The following is a 26949-nucleotide window of genomic DNA, read 5'->3' on the forward strand; positions in this document are numbered from 1 at the left end:
CTCCTCAGAATCTGTAAGGTATTTTGCCTTCCTGTTTTGGTAAAGTTCTTTATTTCTTTTTTAGTTTTATCACTTGGCTTCTAAATAGAGCACATTTTAGTGCTCAGTGAGTGATTTTAATACACTGTTCATATCAATATTCAAATTACTAGTTTTGGGAAGTTTGTGCAAAGTCTGTAAGAGATTTGTAATTCTAGTGACAGTCTTTTTAAAAATAAGACTTACCATACTTAAGTGTATATATTTACTTTTTGGCTTGTTATATAGATTTATATTCAAAATGTGAAACTGTCGTCCTAAAACTGATTAGTGTAGTTGTCTGGCAGTGATTCTGTAGCAAATGCTTTAAATTATTTCCTTGTGATATGTTTTTGTTGTTAGGAATAATAGATAAATAACAAAAACATTCTGTTACCTAACATTGCATTTTAAATATATTCTCTTCTAGAGAACTAGAGGACGAAAACGAAGCTTTGTGCCTGAAGAAGAAAAAGCTGAGGTTGGAATATAGTGCTTTGTTTCTTTGTTTTTTTAACAATTTCACAAAAAATTAAACTTGGGGGTGAAGTGTTACTTTCCATGCCATAATTGAAAATATTTGCTTTCCTTCCCTCCTTTCCCCTCTATTCCTTTCTTTTTGCCTTCTGCTGTGACAGGAACGTATTCCCAGAGAAAGACGGCAGCGACAGTCTGTGATGCAAAAGAAGCCCAAGTCAGAGGATTTAAGGACTGAGTGTGCTACCTGCAAAGGCACTGGAGACAATGAAAATCTAGTCAGGTAGGTTTGATACTCTGACCTTATGGGGAGTTAAAGTCCCATCTTTAACACTTGTCATGATTAAGATGAAGAAAATGTACTTTTTGAAAACACGATACATTTCCTCCCCTTATTTAGGAGTAACATTACATTAGAAATACTGACTTGATTTGCTTATTGATCTGCCAAAAACATTTATATTTTAAATAACTAAGATAATCTGGTTTTCTAACACAGGAGAATTAATTTGCTCTCATCAGGGTGAATTGTCAATGTTTTAGAGCAGGTGAGAAAGATAAACCAACATTTTAATGATATTAAAGCTACATGAGCATCCTAAAAGTAATTAAATTAAAATAATCAACAATTTTATGAGCTGAAATGTGGATTGTGAAGAATTTATATTTTTAAAAAGGTATTAATGCTACCTCCATTAATGCAGATCATGAAAGGTTTTGATAATCATGTTTCTTATCTGAAAAAGAAATGAAAAAAGTCCATTGAATGATGTTTTAGTAGGTGCAGAAATCTAATTAAAGTATAGAATAGCTGCTGTTAAATAGCTAGCATTGACCACAACTTCTGCAGATTTTTTATAGCTCACATTGTAGTATCTTTGCAAAGCTATAAAAACTGTTCATAATTCTTGAAAGAAGAATCATGGACCTTATCAATGAGAAAGTGGGTTTAAAATGCATCTACAGAGATTTCATTAGGATGATCTTATAAGTTCAAATTTAAAGAAGTGTATTGTACTTAGGTACTGTATGCTTCAATGAGATTTTTCTGGACAAGTTCTTCTCTTTAGGTCAGATATAATTGTTGCTTTTAACTGGAAGGAGTACTCCAAAATAAGCACTTTAGTTTATTTCTGGGAGTCACAGTTATGAGAAAGGTCAGAGTCACTAATGACATAAGCAAGCAAGACACAGCTTTATAATCAGGATGTGTCACAGGTACAGATGCCTTGTACATACTCAGAATAGCTGGTTTTAGTATCAACCACAACATATGATTTACCATAGCAGTTGATAAAATTCCAAGGTTGTGTGCCAGAGTGTATTTGTATTTCCAAATTGGAGGCAGAGTGCCTGTGTACAAGCTCATCAGTAACTGTGACTCTCATATACAGACAAGCCACTGCTGCTGGGTAATCTTAGATCCTGCTCAGAACCAGACTGTGAAAGAGAGGGGGATGTTACAGGGATTGCTCATGCATTTCCACTGATGAGGACTGGTGGCAGCAGGTTTTTATCTGCCCGTGACAAGATAAAGGGCTTTCTTAAGCCCTATGGTTTACAAGAAATAAAAGAGACAGGAAGACTGTTTTGTTGTGGGAAGGAATCTTGGTAAAACATGTGCTGTGTTTTACTGTGAAAAAGGCAGTGAATTAGTTTTTTTTTTTTCCAAGATTTTTTAAGAAATGTAAAAAATACCACACTGGAGGACATAAATGATAAGATGACAAAATGGCATGAGGAGCTGTATGTTTAAGTTGTGATTAAGAAATAATGGTAGAAAGAACTGCTGTGTTTTCCTTACTACAGGAAAAGATTTTAGGAGTAATTTAGATGGACCAGAAATAAACATATTACATACCAAAACCCAATAGGTTCTCTTAAAAATCACCCTCATAGTTAGGCCAAGTAATTACTAAGTACTGAACAGTACTCCTGCATAGGAGAAGGAGTTCATGTTCTAATCCTTTGTTCATAATTCTCTGAAAAATATTTCCTTAAGTCTTACTATTTTCTCTATTAATTTTTAAAAATATTTAAATTAAAACTTCCTTTTCTTCAAATAATATCTATAAATAGCTTGAACTTTGTCCAGTTTAGGTTACCACTGCTTCTAAAGAACTGTGGAGACTTACTTTTGATAATTTCTAAATTATGTTAACTCTGCAGTCTAAGATGTAGGGGAGTGACCCACAGTGTTGCTATGTCAGAGAAAGTTTTCAGAAGCTTCTTTTCTATTGCATCATAACAAAGTGATCTGAGTGACGCTGTGCCTGCTCTGGTGCTTTTTCCTCCCTGTTCCATCATGCAGGACTCCTTTGTGGTGGTAGAAATAGTGTTTTAAATGCAAGGTTTTAGGACTCCTTGCAAGCAAGAAATGTTGAGGAGGGAAAACAAAGTATTTTTTCAATATCTGTTTGTTTGGCACTATCTGTTAGTAAAGCCCAAAATTTCTCAGATCTTTATTATCATCTTTGGTCTTCACTAAAATTACTGGATTTAATTTTCCCTCTTTCTAACCCATCTATAACTAAGAAAAGGGGGGTTGTGGTTATATTTTACAAGAGATTTTTCTGAATATAAAAGTTCCTCACTAACTTAATACTTTCACAAGTATGCAACTGGTGAAACTGCACATTTAGGGAATAGTCTTGAAGAGCCTCCTATCTTTGTCTGCTGTCTGTTACCACAAACAGGGCTGGTTACTTGACACTTGGGCAGTCTGCTTTTAAAAATTGTAGGTTCTTCTAAAGTTTATTTGTCCCTCATTCCAGATTTGCTGAGTAACAATTAGAGGAAGATAAGGGATTTTTTTCATATTTCAAATAATGCAGCAGAAATTTATAATTTATAATAATAATTTATTTACCAATGAATTTGGGGTAAAAAATATAATCTAACTAGTTCTTACTGTATGACTGTTGGAATTGTTTTTTAGTCACAATTTCAAGTGCTTCTGAGTAGCATTGGGTGGTTAAGGGATTATTTGCTATATGTTCAGTGGCTTTATTTAACCTGTTGTTCATATGGTTTAAAAAAAATAAATATGAAAGGATTTATCTTTAAAAAGTGCATTTCATTCTGATGCATCATGCTTTATTAATTGACTAAATTATGCCTTAGTGATTATAGTGATAAAAATTAGGATATCTTTAATTATAAGCTTTTGTCTAAAACTTATTGATTGACATGTTGCTTTTATTTATGCTAATAGTTTAGCATATATATTATTATAGACATGTCAAGATAGTGCCTATTTAATCAAGGATATCAGATAATATAGATAGGCTCTTTCAGTATAGTAGCATGCACTAGAACTGAAAGATTAGATTTTGTGGTTTTATCCACTAGAAAGGACTAGTCTTGTGATACTTATGTGAAAGAGTAGTAAAAGATGGAGGTTTTAAAATACTTTATATTTGACACAGATAGGTTTGATATGGGGCAGGCATGAAGATGCAGCACTTTATAAAAAGAGAAAAGAAGTAAATTTTCTGAGAAACTCAGAAAATAATTTTAAAGATTGTTTGTTTTTAGAGCTGACCTTTGCTGTTTGTTTCAGAAGGCATTTAGATATTATGCTCCTATTTTCATTTTGTGACTATTTGAAGTCATATACATGATTTAGACATTTAAAAGCTTTCCTGAGTGCTTAATTACAATCTTGCTTGAATTGCTTAGAATGATAGATCTTGCAGAGGAATTGCTTTATTTGTAAGTACCTCCTGTTTAGGTTTGTTTTTTTTGTTTTTTTTTTGTTTTTTTTTTGGGCTTTGGTTTTTTTTTTTCCTTAATGAGGCTGTAATTCACTGATGCAAATCTTTAAAAGTAGCTCTCCAATAGTTCTCTTTAGAATGTTACCATATTTAGTAGCAACATGGATAAAGAAATGTCTTTCAGGTGGCTCAGTATGTGATAGGGAAAACCTGCCCTCCATATGGTTGCATTGTACAGACAAAGTGCTTCTAGCACAGTATTACTGTATAATCTCCTTTGGTAAAATGAAAAATTAAGATGAACTTCTCTAATTTTAATGTGTAGAATAGTTTTGTAAAGAAGAATCCACAAGCTAATCCAGTTAAAAAATTTTCAAGGGAGGACTTCTGAATGATTTCACTTCTAAAGAAGTGGCCTCTTCTCAAAAAATAATCCAGTTTTCAACTGCTCCTATTAAAAAAAATTAAATACAGTATCTGTTGTTTGCTTTAAGATATACTTGAGTGATATTTTGGAATGTAGTGCATTAGATAAAATTGACATCTCAATAGTAGATTTGAGAGAAGGAGAATCATTCTTGTATGGGACAAAATCAGGTTAAGGAAATCTCTGAGAAATATTCAATTTCTTCATCCAAAAATTTAGAGCAAGCATATTGTAGTACATTCTTTTGTGGTTTTTGTATTGAGTTTTTCTGCTGTATTGTCAATTAACTTAGAATTTTCTATTTCATTTGATTTGCAGTAACTGAGGCAGAATTGACTTCAGCATTATAGAGAGAGTACAAAAGATGAAGGTCATGTATTTGAAAGAATAGAAAATAGAATTTGTTGAAAACATAGATTTGAATGCTCGTTATAAAGTATTCAAAAAACATAAATCTGCAAAGGAAATTATCAAGAATGTATGTAGTACTTATATTTAATCCATGTATTTACTAGGAAATAAGCTAAATGTAAAAGTACTTATTTTTTGCAGTATACTCTTACTTTTTAAGCAGTCTAATGTGCTGCACATATAGTCACTGTATCAAGGCAGACAGAGAAAGTGAGAAGAAAGAAAGAAAAAAGAAAATATATGCAGTTTCATATTTACTAAATAAAAAATTATGGAGGAAAATAAACTCTAAGGTTGACTGCAGTATGAGTTATCCAATCATACTATAACTGAAAAATCTTGTAAAGGTGTGTGACCTCTGTAATTCTGGTGCTACAAATGTATGTATCACAAGTTTAGGATGATCATTTATACTGTGCAAAGGATTGCATGCTTAGCTGCACACAGTGGTCAGCTTTAATTCTGCTTTGACAGAAAGTCTGTTCTAGACAGTCTGTTTTGAATCCTCTGGAGGTATTCTGTCCAAAAATGTCTCTCACCAGATTTTCTTAATTGTATTTGTCTTGTATAGGTTTATCTTCACATTTTTATTTCTTACATTTCCATGCAAAGGAGCATGCCAAACTTCAAGTTAGGGATTTCTTCCTTATTTGTTCAGCTGTTAGTTTTGAATCTCTTCATGCGCCAAAGTTTATTCCAGAACAAGTACATTAATTATTCATGACTTTAAATGCATTGCAACACAATTCACAGTCCATCATAGTGATTGAAAGCCTATTATTTACAGCAGAAGTTCAGGACCACTAATGTAGGGATTAATCACAAGGAAAAGGTTAGTTAAGGCACAGTTTGCAGCAATCTTATGTGTTACAGAGGATTAGAAATGCATTATTTTATTGGAATAAACTAAGGGAATGAAAGAAAATGTAACATTCAGTTGTATAGTTTATTTCTGCTATATCATTTACTGGGATTAATTCTGTGAGTTAACTTTTCTAATTGCTTGGCTTACCTGTTAGATCATTTTTTGCGTAATTTGTCATTGTATTGCCTTCTGAAAAGTGTTTCTTTTTTATTCTAGATAACAGGGTAGTACATACAATGACAAATGTGCATTTTCTTCACAGAAGACTTTATTCAAACCAAATTTGCATTGCATTGCACTTTCCATAAATTCATATGCTAGAGCAGACATTAAAAAAAAACCCTGTAGGCATTCTGAAGCTCTCTTGCCCAGTGCCTACAAGTCAGTCATAGGTCTGGAAATAAAACTTGTACTGCTGTCATTCAGGGCTTCTCTAGAAGCAGACTGCTGGGTGCATTTGGATTTGGGCTGTGCAGCTGCCTGAAGCTGCTCATGCCTGGAACATTTGCAAAAAGTGCATGGCAGACCCTTGGGTTTTCTGTTGGTTAGGCATCAGTCCATTTACCTGGTACCTGCTGGATTTCTTTAGTATGCTTGTATGTTGTTTTCCTGAAATGAGACAGCAAAATATGAATTGAAGCCCAGGTTACTATTTTCCCTTGATTGTTTTGCTGCTTAACTCTTAGGGAAATTTAAACAATCTAATGAATAGAAGTTCAGGTCTTTGGTTATTGATTATCTTTTGGTTTTTGATATATATTCCATCTCTGGCTTGTTTCTTGATACTGGCCTGCCATGCCTTCTGATCAAATGCAGGTACAGCAAAGGCTGCTGTAAAATTAGAAAGTGATTCCCCTGCACGCTCCACAAAAGGGGTTTTTTAATTTATTTTTGGGGGGGTTATTTAGTGACATTTCCTATTAATACACTGGGAAGAACAGAGGAAAAATGAATATTTGTCTTTCTTCAGTGTTAGGAAAGTTCTAAAACCCTGTTGGGGCATTATTGTGATATTTGATTTGGTTTGTTTGTGTTCCTCTTAGAAGGGAGTAGGAGAGATCAATGTGAGCATTCCCCAATGGTTTTTCTTCCTATTTTTTTCTGGGCTGTTTACTGATCTGTCAGTCAGACCTTATTGCGGTTAATACTGGGCTTTAGTCTGTTGAAACTTAGTGACCAGTAGAGGTTTATTCTCCTCAGGTATTAGCGTAATTGTAATTGTAGTTCTTAGTATTGATATTGGAAGTATGTTGATACAGAAAGCTTCTGTACCAGTGTCATGAGCTTCAGAAATATGCAACAAGATAACCACTTGTAAGTAAGAGAATCTTTCTACAAGTTTACTTTGTTTTCCATTAATAAATAATGTTTTACCATTTTTTCATTATTGAACTTTTAATATATGATTATCTTTTTTTTCCCTTCAGTTACAGCTGCTTGACCAAGTCTTTACTGCAATCATGGGTTTGTAAATTACAGCTTGAAACTCTATTTTGCAGTTGTAATCTGTTCCCCAGACAGCTATATATCTCAAGATTAAATTTATTATTTTTCTGCTTGCCCTAGGAAATGCATGTATCAGAGACCTTTGCTCCTTTTCTTGTATTTAATAACTACTAGGATTTATAATAATTTTTAAAATTAAAAAATACAATATAAAAGTTCCTGGCTATAAGTAATGAGTGAATGCTTTAGATGAAGCAGTCACTGAATGAGCTGTTTTTTCAGAAGATTAAAATTATTTCATTAAAAAAGATGCAAATTTTGAAATTGCAGTTTGTGATGGAAGAGGAGAGACTGATGACTTATCAAATTATTTCCCAGTCTGGTTACCAGTAGTACGTTATGACTGCACAAATACCTCCCTGGATGGGGTCAGCAGCTTCTTATTTTTGTGGGTATTCTTATGATTTTTTTGTTACATCACATTGCATCAAATAATTCAGTTCTGTTGGGATTTGAATGTGTCACTTACTTTTTTGTTCTGGCCAACCTGTTTCAGTCACTTTCAGTGCAGCGAGCTTATCCACATCAGAATATTTCATAGTACAGCATGCTCAGAAAGCAAATGTCAAATTCATTACCAATTCAGTTGTTTTGCATTGTTAAACTGAGCCATTGCTTCATAAGCCACAAGACTGAAATTTATAGTTAGGAAATTTATGACATGAGAATTTTCATGTCCAGGTAATAAAATGATGTGGTAGAAGACTGTGGCAGGAGACAATAACCATTTAAATGCTGTGTTACAGCATCAGTTTTGACTTGTCGCAATTAGTGTCAAGTGAGCATCTGTGCAGTCAGTTTTCTGAATTAAATATCTCTTCACATAACTGTAGTGTAAATTATGGGCTGTCTGAGAAGGAAATCTTAATATGCAAAAGAATAATGTTTTCTGTTCCACTTGTGTTTTTTACCATTTTTGTTACTGCTACCCAGTACTTCTCCAAGTCTTTGATCTGTGGTTAGTTACTCTGTGTGGGGTTTTGATAGTAGGTGACCTGCAGTTTGGGTGCAAAACTTCAGCTACAGTATTCAAAATTAATTTTGTCTTGGAACAGTGTGAGAGTGGGGGGTTTGTGTGTTTTGGGGTTTTTTGCTCTACCCAAGAAGCCCATATATGAAAAGCAGCTAGAGTACAGTGAGCTTAAGGATATTGAGTCACTTTTCTCAGCATTGACCAGAGCTATTCTTCACATAATTAATATGGCATATAATACCATTATATGGTTTTAATTGCATTAGTGGCAATAATTTCATTAATAAATCAATGCAGCACAGTTGCATACAATTTTTTGCTAATTTGGGTGTAAATTAAGAATCTTACATATAGTAGTATTCCCTGAGAGGCTGTAGATAATCTACATGTATTTGGGATATTATTGTTGTTTTTCGCTTAAGTGTGCTATAGGCAAAGCTTCTTACTGGAGAAAATAGTTTTAAACAGTTAAAAAAACTAAAAAGAACAATAAATACCCCATTTAGCCGTAAAGCTTCTTCAGTGTTAGAATATATTTGGTAAACATTGGTTTTTTGGCAGTGTAAATAACAAGAAAAAAATCTGGTTTTAATATTGAACTTTATTTTGAAATAGCTGAAATAATTTACCTATAAAAGCATCTAAATAGATAATTTGAGTAATGTGACATTAATATCAATGTTCTTATAAAATGTCTGGTTTTTGGGAAAAGGAATAGAATTGTAGGGTTTATTTCCTGTACTTCAGCATGAATTTGATGTCCACTAGATTTGGTCTACTTGTCTTACCATAGTTCCCTGCTAGTGTGGTCATTGAAGTTACAGATGGAATAATCTAGACTAATGGCTATTACTAAAGTAATACTTTTTCTGTACGCAAAATTTAGGATTTGGTAAAATAGAGTTATATATTTTTCATTTCTTTTTCTGCCTCGTTATTAGTTTTGTTCCTTTCTTTTGCATAATTTGTAATTTTTGTGGATTTTTAAAAATTGATTTTAATTTCTTTAATCTGTGCCATATACAAGGTTGGATTCAGATTTTGCTTTGCTTTCAATTAGTAAAACTGAATCTCGTTTACAACAGCTGAGACTATTACTATTACTTACTCTGTGTCATTCCTTAACATTCTTGTCTCAATGAAGTTAAATTTTTGCATCTGATTTGCTTCAAGCCACTTAAAATGCCAAAGACAAGATTCTGTATTAAGATAGGAATTTAGTATCACTGAATATTCCAAGTAGTACTTCATTACCTCGTAACAATCTCAGTCTTCTTGAGATTTTTCTTCCTAAATATCTACCCTTGAATAGATTTTTTCGTATGTTGTCATTTGAATAAGTGTTTTTTGAATATTGTCTTGTGGAAATGAGAAACATGCAGTTTAAGAATTTTGCCACTCTGTCTTGCGTAAAGTTATAAAGTCACAGATAAATATTTAAGCCTATCACAGATTTCATCTTGAAAAAGGGCTAAAAATTCATTTAATTCTGAGAAGAAAGGATATGGGAAGGATATGCAAGAAAAAAAGAAGTAAAGCTCACATTTTCTTCAAGAATATGAAAAAGCTCTTAGCAAAGACTAATATGTTTCTGTTTTTCATATCAGTGGTTGTAACAATGCAAAGGTCAAGTGTAAATTAATGTGCAGTGCTTTGATTAACTAGCTGAGTTCATCCCATTCCTTCCTGCTCCTTCCCTTACCCAATTGTCAGTTAAAGTACATCAGTGTTACTGCAATGCACGTGCACTTACTGCTGAGGAACAGGAGCACTGAATCCCTCTAATTCTGACTTGGACAGATCCCTTGGACATATGATGTGATGTTGTATTAGGGAAACAGTAGGTAAAGTGTAAGCTGACATTGGAATATGGTGTAGTAACTGACTTTTACCATTGCACATAAACAGAGTAATTATTCTAAATCATAGCATCACTTTCAGATGGATAACCACTAAAATCACTGCACTGTGGTTTCCTGAAAATGCCACAATCCTTCAACTGCCAAATTAAGCCCAGGGAGAACAACCATCGGTAGTGCCTGCACAGTTATGTAGAAGGATGAGCCCTGAACCAAATGAAAAGATATTCTGGAAGAACAGTAACCTTTCCCATGATGTGCACATTTTCCATTACATTTCTGACACAAAATGCTGTGAAATGATTTAATGTTGACATTTTGTTTTGCTGACTTTTTCCTTTCTTATTAAAAAGAAACAAAAGTTGGGTTAGGAAAGTAGTGGGAGGGTGGCCAAGCATTTGAATTCTAATACAGAAATCTCTGCTTTAAAGTCAAAACCAAAAGCCCTCTAAATATACATTGTTTCTGACGTTGGATTGTACAAATTGTGGGGGGAAAAGAAATACACTTATCTCCGGCATCAATATTGAACACCTTGATCTGTAAGATTAATTTATGTTGCTGCTTTGCAGTTATTACACACCAAGTATGCTAATTCAGTAAAGTATCCTTTCTAATTAACAGTCACAGAAATCTTACACATCAGCTATATAACACAGCACATGCAGCACAGTTATTTCTGCCTGTCATTTTTGATGTATATTGCTAGAAGTGATTGTAGAAGGGAGCAAACCATGGGCAGACATGATACAATGAAGGGTCAACACTTGTCATTTGGAAAAGGATAAAATTTTATTGACTGAGGAAGCAGAGAGCTGCTCTCCATTCATGCTGTACAGGAGCTTGTCTGCATCTAAAGTAATACATGTAAGAATACTCGGACAAAAGAATTACTTGTCTAAAGTGTGGTTCATGCATCCTTTGGCAGCTTTCTATTTCATGTTTCAGAGCTGATGAAAAGCCTTGCTTGTTTCTAGCACAGTATAGAATTTTATCTTTGAAAAACACAGCTTTTGCTTTTGTTTTCTTAAGGATGTGTGAAGTTTTCTTGGCACCTCGTTTATTTTATCCTTCTCCCATCCAATTTCAATGTGTTGGATGATGGTTCTTGTCATTGAAAGTTAATCGGTTTCCATGAGGGGGCATCTGTGTTTATTTTCAGTGACTGCAAAGTCACTGAAAATAAACAGAATTTTGTATATACAGTTAACTTACTTGAAAGAAAATGTGTATGTTGGAATATATTTGTCACATTATTTAATCGTTGACCAAAAAAGCATGCTGACTTTGACAAATTCAAAATAGTCTTAACTTCTGGGAAGAGAACCTCAGTTCATTGTAATTTAAATATTTGTAACTAGAAGTGAAACACTAGCAACTAGCTCTCTCCTTCTCCTGAAAACTAATGTGTACATTTGGATTTTAAAAGTAGAATTGGAAAAACTGCATGGCATCTGGTAACACTTCAGGACTTTCTAAAAGCTTCAGCATCCTACATATGCTAAACCAGTTTTGAGGAGTTTGTTTTTGTTTTTGAGAGGAAGCTGAAATGGTAGTGATAGCCAAAGGTGAAAGTGGTACCAATACTTAAAAGTTGAAGAATCACTCAGTTTTAGCATGAGAAGTAAAAACAAATATAATTCAGTGATATTAGTGGACTGATAGTTAAATTATTAAATTCTAAAAAATACTGTTGTAATAAAGACTAAAGTAATTGCAAAAATCCTAATGGCAGTAAGCTAAACAATAGAATTTGTTGGCATTTATTTGACCATAATATGTAAACAATAATTTCAGAGCTGTTTTGTGCAAAGGACTATTAAAAATGAAATAGATGTTATGAAATTGTTCTGGCAGCCTCTAGCTGTTTGCTAACAATTTAATACAGCAATAAAAGCTAGCATAGCAGCACCAAAATTGCATAGCAGAAACTTGATTATAATTTGGTAAGAAAATATTGTATGGATTTAAATGCTCACTTCAGTGTAAACTGTGGCCAGAGTTTATCCTTGGGTTTAAAAATCTCATAAATTTGAATAGCTTTTTAAAGTGTTCTTGTTAGTAAAAGTCAGAGACAAATTATGCCTTGTGCTGATGTTGCTGCCTAGAGAAATAGAGGAGAGGAGTTAAATCTTTTATTCTATAAGTATGCCTGTATTAAGCCTTCCCAGGACTCAAAATGGAAGTCTCTTTGGACCTTTTGATATGGACTTCTTAGTTAGGCATTCCCATCTCTGTTCAGTGTTCCTGGTGAATAAAACATAACAGCTAATGGATGGGACTCATGCCTGCATTTTTGCATCCCACTGAAAACATGCTCATTAGCACAACCAAGTCTGAGACTTGTCTTGTCTGAGACCCAGACTTGTGGTTTGTGCCTGGAGAAAGGCAAATTAAAGAAACAAAAAAATTTATCTCTAAACTCTGTCTTTATGAAATTGTGAGGTCCATTGTAATTGTGAATTTGATTCTCATTTCCTTTTTAGGGCTATTTCTGAGGGAACAGAATCTATATGCATTTCTGAATTGTCTGTCTTGTAACTTGTATAGAAACTCTGACTACATGAGGAGATTTGTGGAAGAATTTTCTGGAAGTAAAATGTGCTTTATAAGTGCTTATTGAACTTGGCACTAAGTTGATGGAATAGAATATTCCATCTGCTGACTTAATTGGCAGGAGTCTGTGCAAGTCCATGGAAATTTTTACTTAGAACCTCAACTGGTTTTGAGACATTTAGGATATTTAAATTATATTTCTATTTAAATTATATGTATTTCTTGAAGTATTTTTAGAAAAATGGGAAAATATAGAAATGCTGCCCAAGACAGAGCTTCTGGGAAACTGAGAAAAGGAAATAAGACAAAAGAAGGGCAGAGAGTAAATGATTATTGAATGGAGGAGAAACGAGTTTTCAAATCCTGTAAACCTTGAAATCATGAACAAAGATCTGAAAATGCAAAAATTTCACATGAAAGCTAGAAGAGATCCAGTCTAGACCCTGCTGAGGACAGCTTCCTGGCAGTGCATATTCTGTGTTAACATTGCACAACGCAGGAATTGAGAAAAGAAAAAGTTAAGTTATTTGAGAATGGTACAAAATGGGACAAAAAAGATCAGCCTTGAAAAAGAACAGCTGATTTTTGTACATGTTCAGAAAGAGCAACAAACAGGATTCAGTAACAGCATAAGAAATAGTGACAAGGATAACCTTAGTTGTTTAGCTGTTTGCTTCAGGATTGAAGACCATTTTTTAATAAATGACAGGAGGAGAAAGGAAGTTTTAGATTTTTTCCCCTTGATGAAGCTTTTAACTGCCATAGTGTATGTGAGTTTGTAGAGGGATGTTTAAAAAAATCACTTGAGGAAAAAGTACTTAAATGTCCTCTTTTGAAAGAAAAATGTAATATCTGTTAAGAAATTAAGGTTGCTTGAGTAAAATCAGTACTGCTAGCTTTAGTAGTTTTATTGAGTGATGAGAACAGTAATATTTATTTGAAGTGTCTCTGCATTTTGGAGAGAATGTGCAACTATGGGTATGTAAAAACTGCAAAAGCAGCAGTTTAATGTCTAAAAAAACAGAGCAGATGAAAAGAGGAAAAATAAAAGCGCTATTTTGTCATAGTAAAAATTGTTTAAATTTACATAAAAACAGCCTGTCTGCTGGTATCTACTGACAGTTCTTTTAATAACACTTGCTGTGAAAAAGAGATAAGAAAACCAGTGGGCTTTTAAAACTCTAGTGGTAATCTTAGTTTTTCACATTAAAGAACAATAAGTAAACTGCAGGACTTCAATTTTCTTTAAATTTGAAAGGTTTTCTAAATAATTTCTGCTTTTATTAAGAACAGAGTCACAGAATGCTTGAGATTGGAGAAGACCTCTGGAGCTGGTCTTGTCTGAGCCCCCCAAATCAAAACAAGTCGGATAGCAGGTTCCTCAGGGCAGGATCTGGTGGGGTTTTGAATATCTCCAAGGATGGAGTCTCTGCAACCTCTCTAGACAACTTGTTCTGTTGCTTGTTCCTCCTCAGAGTGAAAAAAAACCCCAAAGCATTCTTATATTTAATAATCTCCTTTATTTCAGTTTTTTGCCTGTTGCCTCTTGTCCTATCACTGGGCACCCCTAAGAATTGTGGCTGTCTTTCCTTCCCCTGACCGGTATTTTAAACACTGAGGAGATTCTTGCTGAGCCTTCTCTTCTCCAGACTAAATAATTTCCAGTCTTAGCCTATTCTTGTGTGACATTTACTCCAGCCAGTCATCTTCATAGTCCCTTTGCTGGACTTACTCCAGTAACTCCATTATGTTTTTTGTACTGGGGACCCTGAAATTGGATGCAGTGTTCTTGGTGTGATTCCATCAGTGCTAAGTCAAAAGAAAAAGTATATTTATTGTCCTTAAAAGTAAACCATTTAAAAAAAATCTGTTATATATAAAAGGTAAAATTTAGTTTGTTATGAAAGAAACATCTTCCTGTAGTCAATATAGGAAGCATTCAGAACACTACTGAAGAATGAGAAAGTAATTTTGCTTATTAAATGCATGTCTTGGGAAAGTCATGTCACAGCTGTAGTTTGTAGTTGTAGTTTAAAAACTGAATTAATTGAGCAATATTCTCGAGAATTATCAATGCTAATGTTTATGGTTTTCCACTGGAAGTTGCATTTTATTTTGAGGTTCCGCTATGTAGGTTCAGGTAAGACATCCACAGTTCCACTCCCTTCCTCTGCTCTCTTTGAAAAGTCAATTTTTTAAATGCACTTCTAAATTCACTATATTATAATATCACCCTAGCAATAACTTTGAGGGGTCACCTGTCAAATTGTATTAAAAAAAGCCTCATCACCTAACCTGGCAGCACACTGAGACACCAAACTCAAAAAACTCAACAGGCTCTTTGCCAATTCTGCCAACCCCAGAAAATCATAAATAATGTCGCAGCTAAAATTCCACACTTAGCTAAAAAAGAAGTGCGAAGTACGAGGAGGGAAAATCTGGTGGTGGTGCACTAGAAGGATAAGGTCCCTCATGGGGCATGGAGAACATGAGGGCAGGAGGATTGTCAGCCTTTAATATCCTTTGCATCCCTTGTTGTGGGTTCTGAAGTAGCCCACAAAGTAGGGTAGTAGGTGCAGTTTTTACACACGCTAAGCATTAAACTTTCTACTCCCTTAATTCCAAGCAAAGCTGGGAATACAGCAGTTGGCTTTCTGTGGAGTGATGGAAGAGTACTAACAGCAAGGTTTTTTCTTCTAGTTCCTTGGAGACCTGATCTGAACACTTTGTGCCGTGAATTCCTAAACTACCCCAAAACTATTGTGGCCTCTTTTTCACATTGTAGGTAGAAGCTTATATCTCTGTATAAGCTTTTTTATGTAGTATATAATAATTATTAGTTAAGGTGTTGGTCTGCTTAATATAGAAAACAGAAAGTTTTAGCTTGAAATACTTTCATGTTGAAAACTTTAAAAGGCTTTTATTTTGAAACTTCATGTAATATTATATGTACTTAATTCTATTTAAATTGAATAAGAACTATTAAGTTCTTATTGTCTCATCCCCATTTTAAAAATACTTTAATATTTCATTCAAATCTAGTTTCACTGTTTGACAAGATGCCTCAAAAAATTGCCATGCTTCCTCCATTTTTGTATTTAAGTTTGTATAAAGCGTATCTATGGGTGGTTAGTTTTTTTGTTGTAAAGATTGATACAACTCTGAAATTAAGCAGCGCAGTATTTTCAGTGTAGATTAATCCATGTTCCAGATTTTTGAAGTAGGTTTCCTTTGACAGTTACATGTAGAAAAGTTCATGTGAAGCCTGGTAGGTTTTATAAGTTAAATTGCTAAGGTTCAAAACATAATTTTAGTCACCATAAACAAAATTAATGAGTTGACAATGAGCTTAATACATACTGTTAATGAGTAAGTTGAAGAAAATGGAAAATATTTAATATTGCTGTAGTTGTTTTTTTCAGTAGCTTGAGTGTATTTATGTTTTCTGCCAGCCCCAGAATTGTGAATGTTAATACAGTCTTATATGTTATTTTTAATTTCGCTATTTTGTGAGAGATAGCACCATTGTCATTGTTTATACAAATGGCAAAACAGGCAAAAGAATTCCTTCAGTCTTGGCCACCAGACCTTTGGGAAAGGCAGTGCTTCAGGTTATGTTGGCCTTTGTATTTGAGACTTTGTGTCTTTGTCAACAAGGGAAAAAATCTGGAATTAATTAGAGAAGTCATTGTTGAATGAGCTAAAAAATGTTTGGGTTTTTTTCAGGAGGACATTTTAATGAAAGTTTGGTTCTTCTTTTAGAATGTTAGCTTCAATTCATTTGTTTCAAATTCATGCTTTGATTTCTGTTTCTGAATTAGGGAAATCTAACCACTCAGTTCCATCAAGAATGATGGATTATGTGTATTCTAGACAGTATTCTATACAATGACAATGTTAGGAAATACTGACTCACAGCCAGCAAAAGTAGAAATGGGGAAATGATCAAGCAAAATGTCCATGACTGGAACTTAGCAAAGTTCCACTCTCTGGAATTTTTTAACTAGTCTTGATACAGATGAAAGTTAGTTACACTGGGAAGTAGTAATAATTGTGGTACCAGACCCCATTTTCAGTTTCTTATTTTAAAACTTGGAAAAACTTGTAAAACTTAAATCACTTGGACTCAGAATTCTTCATGTCTCTTATGTATCTTTTAGGCTTTTAGGCTGGATGTTTTCAGGCAAAATTTTTAAGGTGAGATTTGAGTAAATGTCTTGTCTGCCCAGGTGTCCCTCTCCCCATACCTTTAAGAAGAAAAGTGAATTGAAGTCTTTGATCAGTAAATTGAATTTTGGCGAAGACCTCCCTTTCTTTCCCAAGGACAGAGGAGAAATTTATTCATTAAATCTGAGAAAAAGGAAACTTTGAAGGATGTTGTGATAGAAATAGTTTCAGAGTCCTGGTATGGCAGGTTTTAGATCATTTGTCGTTGTGCTTGGTGTGCTGTGGGATGTTTGAGTGTACTTATCCCTACAGTTGGAGTTGCTACAAGACTTGCAGGGAACAGAAATGTAGATTGAGAAGAAAGATGTTAAGGACAGTATCCATGACTGGTAATACTGCACTAGGTGATAAGAGTAAAGTGGGGCAGTGAATGTTGAGACGTGTGTCACTTCCCTTCTTTTGGGTCATCTTTTGTCGTTGATGAGAGATGTGAGCAGGATGTGCAGAACTCAAGAATCCACAGCAGTCGTTTGTGGTGAGGAGTAGCATTTTGCTAGGCTAAGCATCAGTATGAATATCTCACCCAGTGCTGATGTGTGATGTAACTTTGCTGGTCAGGCAGTGTTTGGTAAGGTGAAGATATTTCAGCCCCTGCTGCTCCTTGGACCAGGCTGATCCTTACCTAGCTGAATTGCCATCCTCCGATTCTCCACTGTATTCAGGGTTTAATGTTCATGGGGTCTTTTGTTTTGTTTATTTTTCCTCTTAAGTCACTACTCTGTATCATTTCATATCAACAGGCATGGTGAAATTTTTTACTCACCTACCAGAGTTTAGCATTTGCACTAAACACTTGTTTCTTCAGTAAAGCTAAGCCAAAGTCTTGCAGATGTGCTGCATGAAACAGGGCCTTGGGTTACAGACAGACAAAGCTTAGAGCTGTGTTTGTCTGGTACAGCCCAGTATGGAGATCATGGTGGGACTAGGACTAGAGAAGGACCTGAATGTGGATGGTAAATGTAAAAAAATAGAATTTAAATAGTGTGCAGAGGCAGCAAAATCCAGGCTATTCAAGCTTCAGGACTTGTGCAAAGTTGGACTGATTAGAGAAAGACACTGAAACAAGAAAACCACATAGTCAAAGGAGGGAGGATACTGAAACTGTTTAAAGAACCAGTGAGGGATAGTTGTGGATAGGCATCCTCTGTGAAAATGAGAAGTTTGCTATGGTCAATACAAGTCAGTGACACTGAAATGGGGAGTGGGTGACTGGAAAATGATATCTTAGTAAATTTTTTTTCACTACTTCACTGTTACAGGTAGCAGAAGATATTTATTATGATTGCAAAATTATAATAAAACATTTACAAAAGTAGCAAAGAAATATTTATTAAAAAGAAAAAAGTATGAATAGCAAGCCTTAATGAAAAAAACTGTGCTAAAGCATAATTAACATTACTTATATAGTTACAGTTCCAATGTATTTATTTTGTATACTTTAAAACTCTTTATTCTAAATGCAGACCAGTGTTGATATACAACTTCATTCATTAATTAATAAATCCCCACCCCTCATTAAAAAGGGGGTTTTTTCTGAAGTTCCATGTTTTGTTAGACATTTTCCTTGATGCTGCATGCTGTTGTTCATCTATCTTGACCTATTAATAAAAAAATAACTTAGCTGAGTAGTTTGGAATATTTTCATTTTTTCTGTTATCCTCTGTTCTCCAAAAATGAGTATGAGAGGAGATATTTCAGAAATTAGTAAAGTCTAGTCACAGATTCAAGCACTTTGTAGTTTTCTGAAATTGAGTTCTTCAACTTCTTTGTTTCCATCATTTTTACCTTTTGTCTGCCTTTCATTCTAATGGGTTGATAGAGTCACATTCTGTGTTATTTTCTTCTAGAGAGGAAAAAATACTGAAAAGGAATATGGAGGAGCAAGGACATTTCACAATGACTATGACCACTAATAAGACAAAATGCTAAATCTACCCTGTAGTTCCAAAGTCATGGAGGATGATAGATAATATTCTTTTTATTTCATTTTTTTCTCACAAATTAAAGTTTTAAAGATAGAAATTTTTATAGATGCATTGTTTGAAATTCATTTAAGCCTAAGCCTCCTTTTGATTGCTTTTAAAAGTTGTTTAATTTCTGCCTGGACTAAAGATCTGACATTTTTTAGAGGGAACCAGTGTTACTGATCTGACTGAAAGTGCCCTACAACAGCACTAACAAAAGTTTAGGAAAATGGTGAAATTAAATAGCAAATGGAATAATTTGATTCACCTTCTGCCCAGCATGTTACAGGGTGAGACATTCCTTCTTCCTACTGGTTTCATTTGGTTTAGGTTTGTTACATATAGATTTCACTTCCAAGACATAATATAATAGGAATATGTATATCCAAACAAATTATTATTTTCCTATCTACAAAGGTAGTTTTCTCTTTTGATTCAGTTGAAACAAACTTCATGCTTTATCTAGACTAGGTTATTGGTGGACGTGCTGAAAGTAATATTCTCGAATACAGTTGTGTATGTGGTAATGACATTGCAAAAAATCTGCATAATATTTTACTTGACTTTCACTTTTTGTCATGATGAAATAATTTTCTTAAGGGTCCTTTATTGTATTATTTAAGAAAAATTTTAAGTAAGCTTGTCACTAGGGACATCGTGGTATTTGATTTCACTGAACTTTTTTAGTTCTTTTGAAAGTGATTTCATTAATACTTAGCACTGAGTTTCACAAACAGAACATCTTATTGGCACACTGTTCCCAAACTTCTGGCATGGTGTTAAATGCTATTAATTAATAGGTTTTTGTATATAATACAATTTATCTTTGTCATTGTTTTTAATATGGATGTATTATGTCTGAAATTTATTTGCATGCATTCAGCCACGATATAGACAAACTGTGTTAAAACAAATGTTGTTCTAAGTATATTGTTGAAATAGTCCTTTTCAGGAATGCTTTTAGGGATTTTTAATCAAGCTTTTAGCTTGATTATGATATAAAACAAAATGCATCCATTCTTTATACCTATTGGTTAACTTCTGGCTTCTTTTGGAAAAAAACCTAAATTTTGCATGCTTAAGTACTAGTGTGAAAGAAAATCATAATTAATTTTTTGTGCATTTTCAGAAATAGTTCATTTCCACTTAGAGACTGTTATCTTTATAGAAAGTTTTAATACTGAAGACTGAAAATTAACTATGAAATTATGATGGAATATATGAAATGTTTGCTTTGTAAGTTAAGCATTTTTACATCTGTCAGTCAGCTTGAGAAATTTTATGGCCATTAAAAAAGGTCCAATGTTAAGGTGCTTATTTTAAAATACAGGTATTTGTATGAACTTTTCTAGTGAATGCACTAAATTTCCCCTGCTTTTGTTTTCTTACTCTTTATTTTGTTTGTAAACACATCTGTGAAATTATTCCTTAGGCCACTTTATGTGTAAAGGTTTTATTGTGGACTTGTAAATATAAATGAATAATAATAGTTTTCTGTGGGGTTTTTGGCTTTTTGCTTGATTGGTTTTTTTGCCTTTTTTTTTTTTTTTTTTGTTTTGCTTGTTTGGTCGGTTTTTTTTTTTGGATGGCTATCAAAATGCTTTAGATATGCTTCCAGTTAAAAAACTTATGTGTATAACCTCTTCTGGCTTTTATTTGATGAAATGTTTATAGTGTCTAGGTTTCAGTAGAATATGAAATCATCTGTCAGTCTTAAGAAAAGGGCCTTTAATATGACTAGTGCCATTGAATTTTAAGATGGCATCAAGGACACAATATTTTACTAGTTGTGCACAACAGGACTGATTATAAATCAGTTTCCAGTGCCTCTTATAGTGCACTATTGTCTTACATAGAGCCAGATATTATCTGTAAGAGGGTTGGAAAGGAAATTTCTTATCCCTTATAACTGACAGAAATCCACTACTTACTCATGCACTGGGCATCACAGGATTTTATTCAGCATCATGGCTTCCCATCCTGACTACAGGAACTGGCAATGCTTTCTAGTGCTGGAAATGAAGGCTTTTAGAATATCAAGGACAAATTATCGTAGCTTCTTATGTGTTTGTTCCCACAGAGCTGAGACATAAGTACCCCAACCTCACTGCACAATTCTTTGTGCTGAAAAGGCATCTGCTGATGTCCCCTCTAAACTTCCTAAGCTGCAGGTTGTGGCTGTGAGCCCTCGTGGTGAGAGCCCTCCCTCTCTCAACTAATGAGAGTTTGGTAGCACTGTGAGCCACAAAATCACAGAGTATGCTGAGTTGGAAGGGACTCTTAAGGATCATCAAGTCCAATCCCAGCCCTGCACATGACCATTCCCAAGAATCACACCAGGGGCCTGATCATATTGTCCACACTTCTTGAACTCTGCCAGGTTTGGTGCTGTGACCACTTCCCTGGGGAGCCTGTCCCTGTGCCCAACCACCCTCTGGGTGAAGAATGTTTTTCTAATATGTAACTTAAACGTCCCCTGACAGAACTCCAGGCCATTTCCTTGGTTCTGTTACTGGTCACCAGGGGGGAGATCAGTGCCTGCCCCTCATCTTCCCCTGACAAGGAAGGTGTAGCTGCAGTGAGGTCTCACTTGAGTCTCCTCTTCTCCAGGCTGAACAGACCAAGTGACCTCAGCCCCTCCACATACAGCTTCCCCTAAGGGCTCTTCACCATCTTCATTGACTTCCTTTGGGCACTGTCTAATAACTTAATGTCTTTCTTATGAATTGTGGCACCCAAAACTGCCCCCAGCACTCAAGGTGAGTGCAGGACAGAGCGGGACTATTCCCGCCTTGCCTGGCTGGCAATGCTGTGTCTGATGCACCAGTTCTCTCCTCTTGGCTCCCTGGGTACTTAGTTACTGGACAGCATCTACAGCTCCAGCTATTGCCTTCTGTTGACTCCAGCTGGCTTTCAACATATTCAGCCTGCCTTGTTTTCTGGTACAGGAAAGTGCTGTACCAGACTGATAGAAAAGCCTTATACTGGACACCTTTGGGTGTGTTGCAAGCATTGCTCTTCCCTCTTTCACAGAGCATGTCATTCGTCATTTCAAATATGAGCAACCCCTCTGCCCTTCTTAAATTTTTGCTGAGTGCTCTCAGTTACTTTCATGTATTTGGCAATGGATCCCTTGATCTTTCCCAGTACAGGGACAGGGCTGACCAACCCATGATTTCCTAGGTACTGCTTACTATAATTTTTTATTGTGCATATCTCACCTCTTTAAGATGGGCTCATCTTAGGATTTTTCAGTTTTCAGAGTCCTGCCTTGGCTGCAATGGTGTTTCTTAGATCTTACACTGGAATCTGTCAGACATAACAAACATCCATTTCAGAAACACTGAATAATTCCTGTGGACTGGAATATATCCAAATGATCTAGACCATTGCTTTCCTGCTGTGGGCTGAGGTCTCAGGCCAAATTTTCACTGTGCTTGTTGATGGATTGAGCTCAAAGGCATCACATACATATAGCCCCTTCTGCTTTATTTCTCTGAGCTCTGAGTAAATTTTCTTCTAAAAATGCCCCTTTCAATGGGCAGCCTTCCCTCTCATGACAACTTCCTGCAATATTCAGCCTAGCAGTGCCTTTGATAAGCCAATACTTCCTCTTCCAAAACCATGATACAGCTTTCTGTGGTCTTCCTTATGCAGAAGTGGTGAATTCTTCTGTAATTTTAACCCATAGCAGTGGTAAGAGATTGTACTTACACCTCATTTCGTTTCTAGACTCAATGTTCCAATAAGCCATAAAATATCATTAGTGTCATTAATATTTTCAATCTAATTTATAAATAAAAGTGGATCATAATTGATTTCTTAAGCATAGGAGCACAGGTTTTGACGTGGACTGTGATATACAGAACTTGATGAAGAGATTCCCTGTGATCCTGTAGAGACTTTTGAATGTCTCACAGTAGAACTGTTACAGTTCTAAGGCTTCTGGGAGTGGGAGTTTTGAGAGGAAAAAACCCTTATAAATATGTTGAAGAATGATTTACTTTGAAAGGAGGAAAAAAATGCCCATCTCCTAGCCCTGAATCTGTGTTTTATATTTGTGCTTGGTAGAGGAGCAGAGCAAGAAACCAGAATTCTAACCTTGACTTGCTTTGTAGCATTTGTGATAGTCATGCTTAGATTTTAGCATATTGAAATCATACAGAAGTTTCTAAATGCTTCACAGATATCAATAAAGTATCTGATAACTGATGGCTAACTTAAAGGCATAGGCCTGTATTTTCACAGAAAACAGTATGAAAACTGTACAGTCCAGTGACTTCGGTGTTGACTGTCCAGTGTTGAAACTGAAACAGTGAAGTTAAGTAAAATTTAGATTTATCTGACAAAATTCATCCCTACCCACTGATAAAGAGGCAACCCAATAAATTACTTAATCTACTTCTCTGTAAAAATAAAGAAAACAATTATAATATTATTATATAATAATAACAACTTAAGACTTTGATTTAGATACTGAAATGGGGAAAATATCCTTTCCACCATTTCTTTTATTTTAAAAGAATCTATTCAGGTTTTTTATTTCAAATGAAGATTATAATCTAATTTATTTATACGGCTCTGCTAGTTAAAATGTTTCTCAAATTATGGTCTGTAAATAATAAGCAAGTTCTGCATTCAAAGGAAGTTTAGATTTTTATTTCCAATAAAATATTTGATCTGTAAGATTAATGGTATGCTAGTATATATTTATACAATACTTAAGAAGGGGTACAGGGTCTTCATATTAACAGAAACAGTTACACTGAGTGACAGTACTCATAATACAAAGCTGTGTAATATATAAAATGTACATATCTTTATTGAGCTTATGCTTTTGAGTTTACTGATAGATGAAGTCATAATTACTTACCATTTTTGGAACACGTAATTTTACAGAGAAGATACTCTGTATCAATTACTGTCAACAGAACTGAAAGTGACTGGTACTGAGGGTCAGTTTGTTTTCTCTGAAAATGTTTCTGCAGGCATGTCTGGTGTGCATTCAGGGTGGCCTGAATGTTGCTGCTGCTATAGACACCCGAAAGCTCTTAAACTCTGGAATTATATAGACTAGACATAAAAAGTGAAACTGAGCAGAACTATCATCTCCTGTGATACGAGATGTTGGGAAGGCAGTGAAGGACTGGCAGCTGATCTTTGACTCCATTTTCGTTGCTCATTAAGTTATCAGAAGAAAGCTCGCATTTATGTCTAATCCAGCAAATCACGTTTTGTTAGCCAAGCATGTTTTGTGTGCACAGACAGTATAAAACTAAAGCTGGGTGAGTAAAGGGCAGCTTAGCTCACCTGTCAGCTACATATTGCTGGCAACATCTAGGGCCACATCCTGATTCAGTTTCATTAGCATATAATGATGATTACATTATTTATCAAAACTCCTCTCAAAGCTTTGTAGCTCCCTATATATGGCTTCCCCCCCCCCAGGTTTTATGCAGTTTAAAATTAACTTAAATTGTGAGGTTCCTAATGGTACACTTATTTTTTGTTACAACTGTGGAAAAGTGTACTTGATTTAATATATAACGTAACCAATTATTAATTATTATACTTATTGCATACCAAGCAGGTGTTTTTTCTTTTAAATGTAAGTGCTCAACTGAAAAAAAGTACAGTCTAATACAGTGTAGATTACATGATAGTGTGCAGTTGGGATTGTGTTATACAAACCCTAACTCAATATTTTCAGTTCATTATAATAATGATGATAAACATAATGCTCTGTGATCTGTTTTTCTACTTACATAACACGTATGCTGGCAATCAAAAGACTCAGTTGAATTCATGGGTTGGCATTCAGTTGAATGTATTTTTTTTTTTTTTGCAGTGAGTACAGAGATTAAACTCGAAAATGGGCTCCTCATGCTCATTCAAAATAATAGCAGGAGGAAGGAAGGGTTTTGCTTTAAGTGGAAAGGGATAGTCACTCCTTGCAGTTTAAGCACTGAATCAGATAGAGACAGCTGCAGAGGCAAGATATGCATTGCAAAAACAGATCAATTGGAATCAGTCCCATCCAAACGAAATTACATCACTCAATAACCTTCCTTTCAAGCCATTGAAGTCTTGTGGCCCACATTTCTCTTGTCAAGTCACTGAGTTTTGCCAATGATTAAAGTATCTTGAAATTGCTTCGATAACATCAGGGACCTTGTTGTGACAAGGTCTGTAAATGCAGTCATTTAAAAGAGAAAGCTGGGTTTCATGTAGGGTATTGAGCGTATTGATTGTGTATTTTTCATGGGTTCTCAGAAGCTCGTATTTTCAAAGAAAGTACAGAATGAAGTAAAATGACATATCCTATACAAAAGATAAAATAAAATATTGGTATCATATATGTGAAATGGTTTCAGCTTTCCTCTGAAGTAGTTTGAAAATCTTTTCTTGTTTTGAAGTGGGCATAGAAGTACTTGGAAGACAGAATTCTGTCAGTCATGACAGTCAACATGTATATACAGTGACCAGCACTAAATGTTGTTATTTATGTTACCATAAATACTAAGTTACTAAGACAAAGCATGGCTCTTCTGTTCCATTGATACCTCAGATACTGTGGTCTTTTACCCTGCAGATAACTTTTTTACAAGCTAATCAGTGTGTATATTAACAGATATAAATCTGTAACTGTTCAGGAAGCATTTATTAGTATTTATAACATGATCAATACTGAGAAAACGGAAGTGATTAGCAATGTCTAGAATCATTGCTCATCATTGTTTTCGGGGTCTGATTTGGGGTATTTTTCCCCTCTAAAGACCTCAGTCATTCGCTTAATAGAGCTGCTGGGTACAGATTAATTTCTGAGATGAGATAGACTGAATTTTAAAAATGCATATTACTTAGCATTTTTACTTTGTGAAAGCCATTTGCAAATACCCCAAATTCGTCTTTAGTCTTAGCAGACTTAACCTGGTGGGAGATTCCTAATTTTTCAGAGTTGCTAAGGTACACTAATGCAACTTCTTGCCTTCAGACCCTTGAAGATATACTGATTTTACATTGTAGTTGAAAATGTATTTTTACTTGTGCCCTGTTAGCAGCCAGAAACATTGCCCTTACAATAGCCGTTGAGCCTGATGAAGGCAAGTATTAAAATGGCTAAAAAAGAATCAGGATCAAAACTGCTGACATAAGCATGAAGTTTGTCTGTGATTTGCAATTTTCTGTGTCTGTTACATAAATGAAGACTATGAAGTATTGAAATAACTTGTGGGGTTTCTTGTCCTATAGTCTTTTGAGAAGGAAATCTGCACATAGATCTTAGACACCTGCCCTTTACATAATATTTACTTAAGTGAGGAAACAGATGACCTGTGTGGTTAGGGAGGAGAGAGGTTGGTATGTTTCTTCCTCCTTGTACCAAAATTTGAAGGAAAGTGCTTTTATAATTACTTTTTGTCTTGGATTGAAGGAGAGCTGGGAGAGAACAACTCTTCTAAAAGACCAAATATGCGATTGAGAACCTTCCTGTTCAAAGCATCTATTATGGCATTATCTGTGATGCTTTTTTCTTTCTTAATATTTGTTGCATCTGCTGGTAAGAGAAGAAGGCTGTTCAGTTTTGCTCACCATCCTTATTTCAGATTTTTGTGCCCACTAAATCCTTTTCCTAAGTGAGGCTGTAAATACAAGTTCAGCTATTGCAGACAACTCTGGGTACTTCAGTCAGTAAAATTTGAATGGATGTACAGGAATGGGAGCAGTTCTTTGTTGAGGAAGGGCTGGCAGATGGTGTTTAGGGATGGGAGAAGAGCAGAAGGAGAGACTAGAGCAGGAGAAATGTCATCAGTGTGAGTGGTCTCAGGGCAGTAGTCAGTTATCAGATGAATTTGCTGTTGTGTTACAGTAATACAATTAACTACAATAGTTACAAGCTATTGTATTTATTCATTCATATTCCTTTGTCTTTTACCAATATTTCACTTGCTA

At 34.8% G+C, this 26949-nt stretch overlaps 1 protein-coding gene across 5 annotated transcripts in view; it reads left to right on the plus strand.

The window, feature by feature from the left end:
* PHF14 (PHD finger protein 14) overlaps positions 1–26949 on the plus strand; it is a 161078-nt gene that overhangs the window by 67172 nt on the left and 66957 nt on the right. For all 5 annotated transcript variants that reach the window (XM_059476047.1, XM_059476039.1, XM_059476056.1 and 2 more), the window contains 2 exons: positions 449–499; positions 657–778. In XM_059476047.1, coding sequence (XP_059332030.1) covers positions 449–499; positions 657–778 — 173 coding nt within the window. The remainder of the gene's footprint in view (positions 1–448; positions 500–656; positions 779–26949) is intronic.

This window comes from Ammospiza nelsoni, chromosome 1, assembly GCF_027579445.1.
Source record: "Ammospiza nelsoni isolate bAmmNel1 chromosome 1, bAmmNel1.pri, whole genome shotgun sequence".
Classification (NCBI taxonomy): domain Eukaryota; kingdom Metazoa; phylum Chordata; class Aves; order Passeriformes; family Passerellidae; genus Ammospiza; species Ammospiza nelsoni.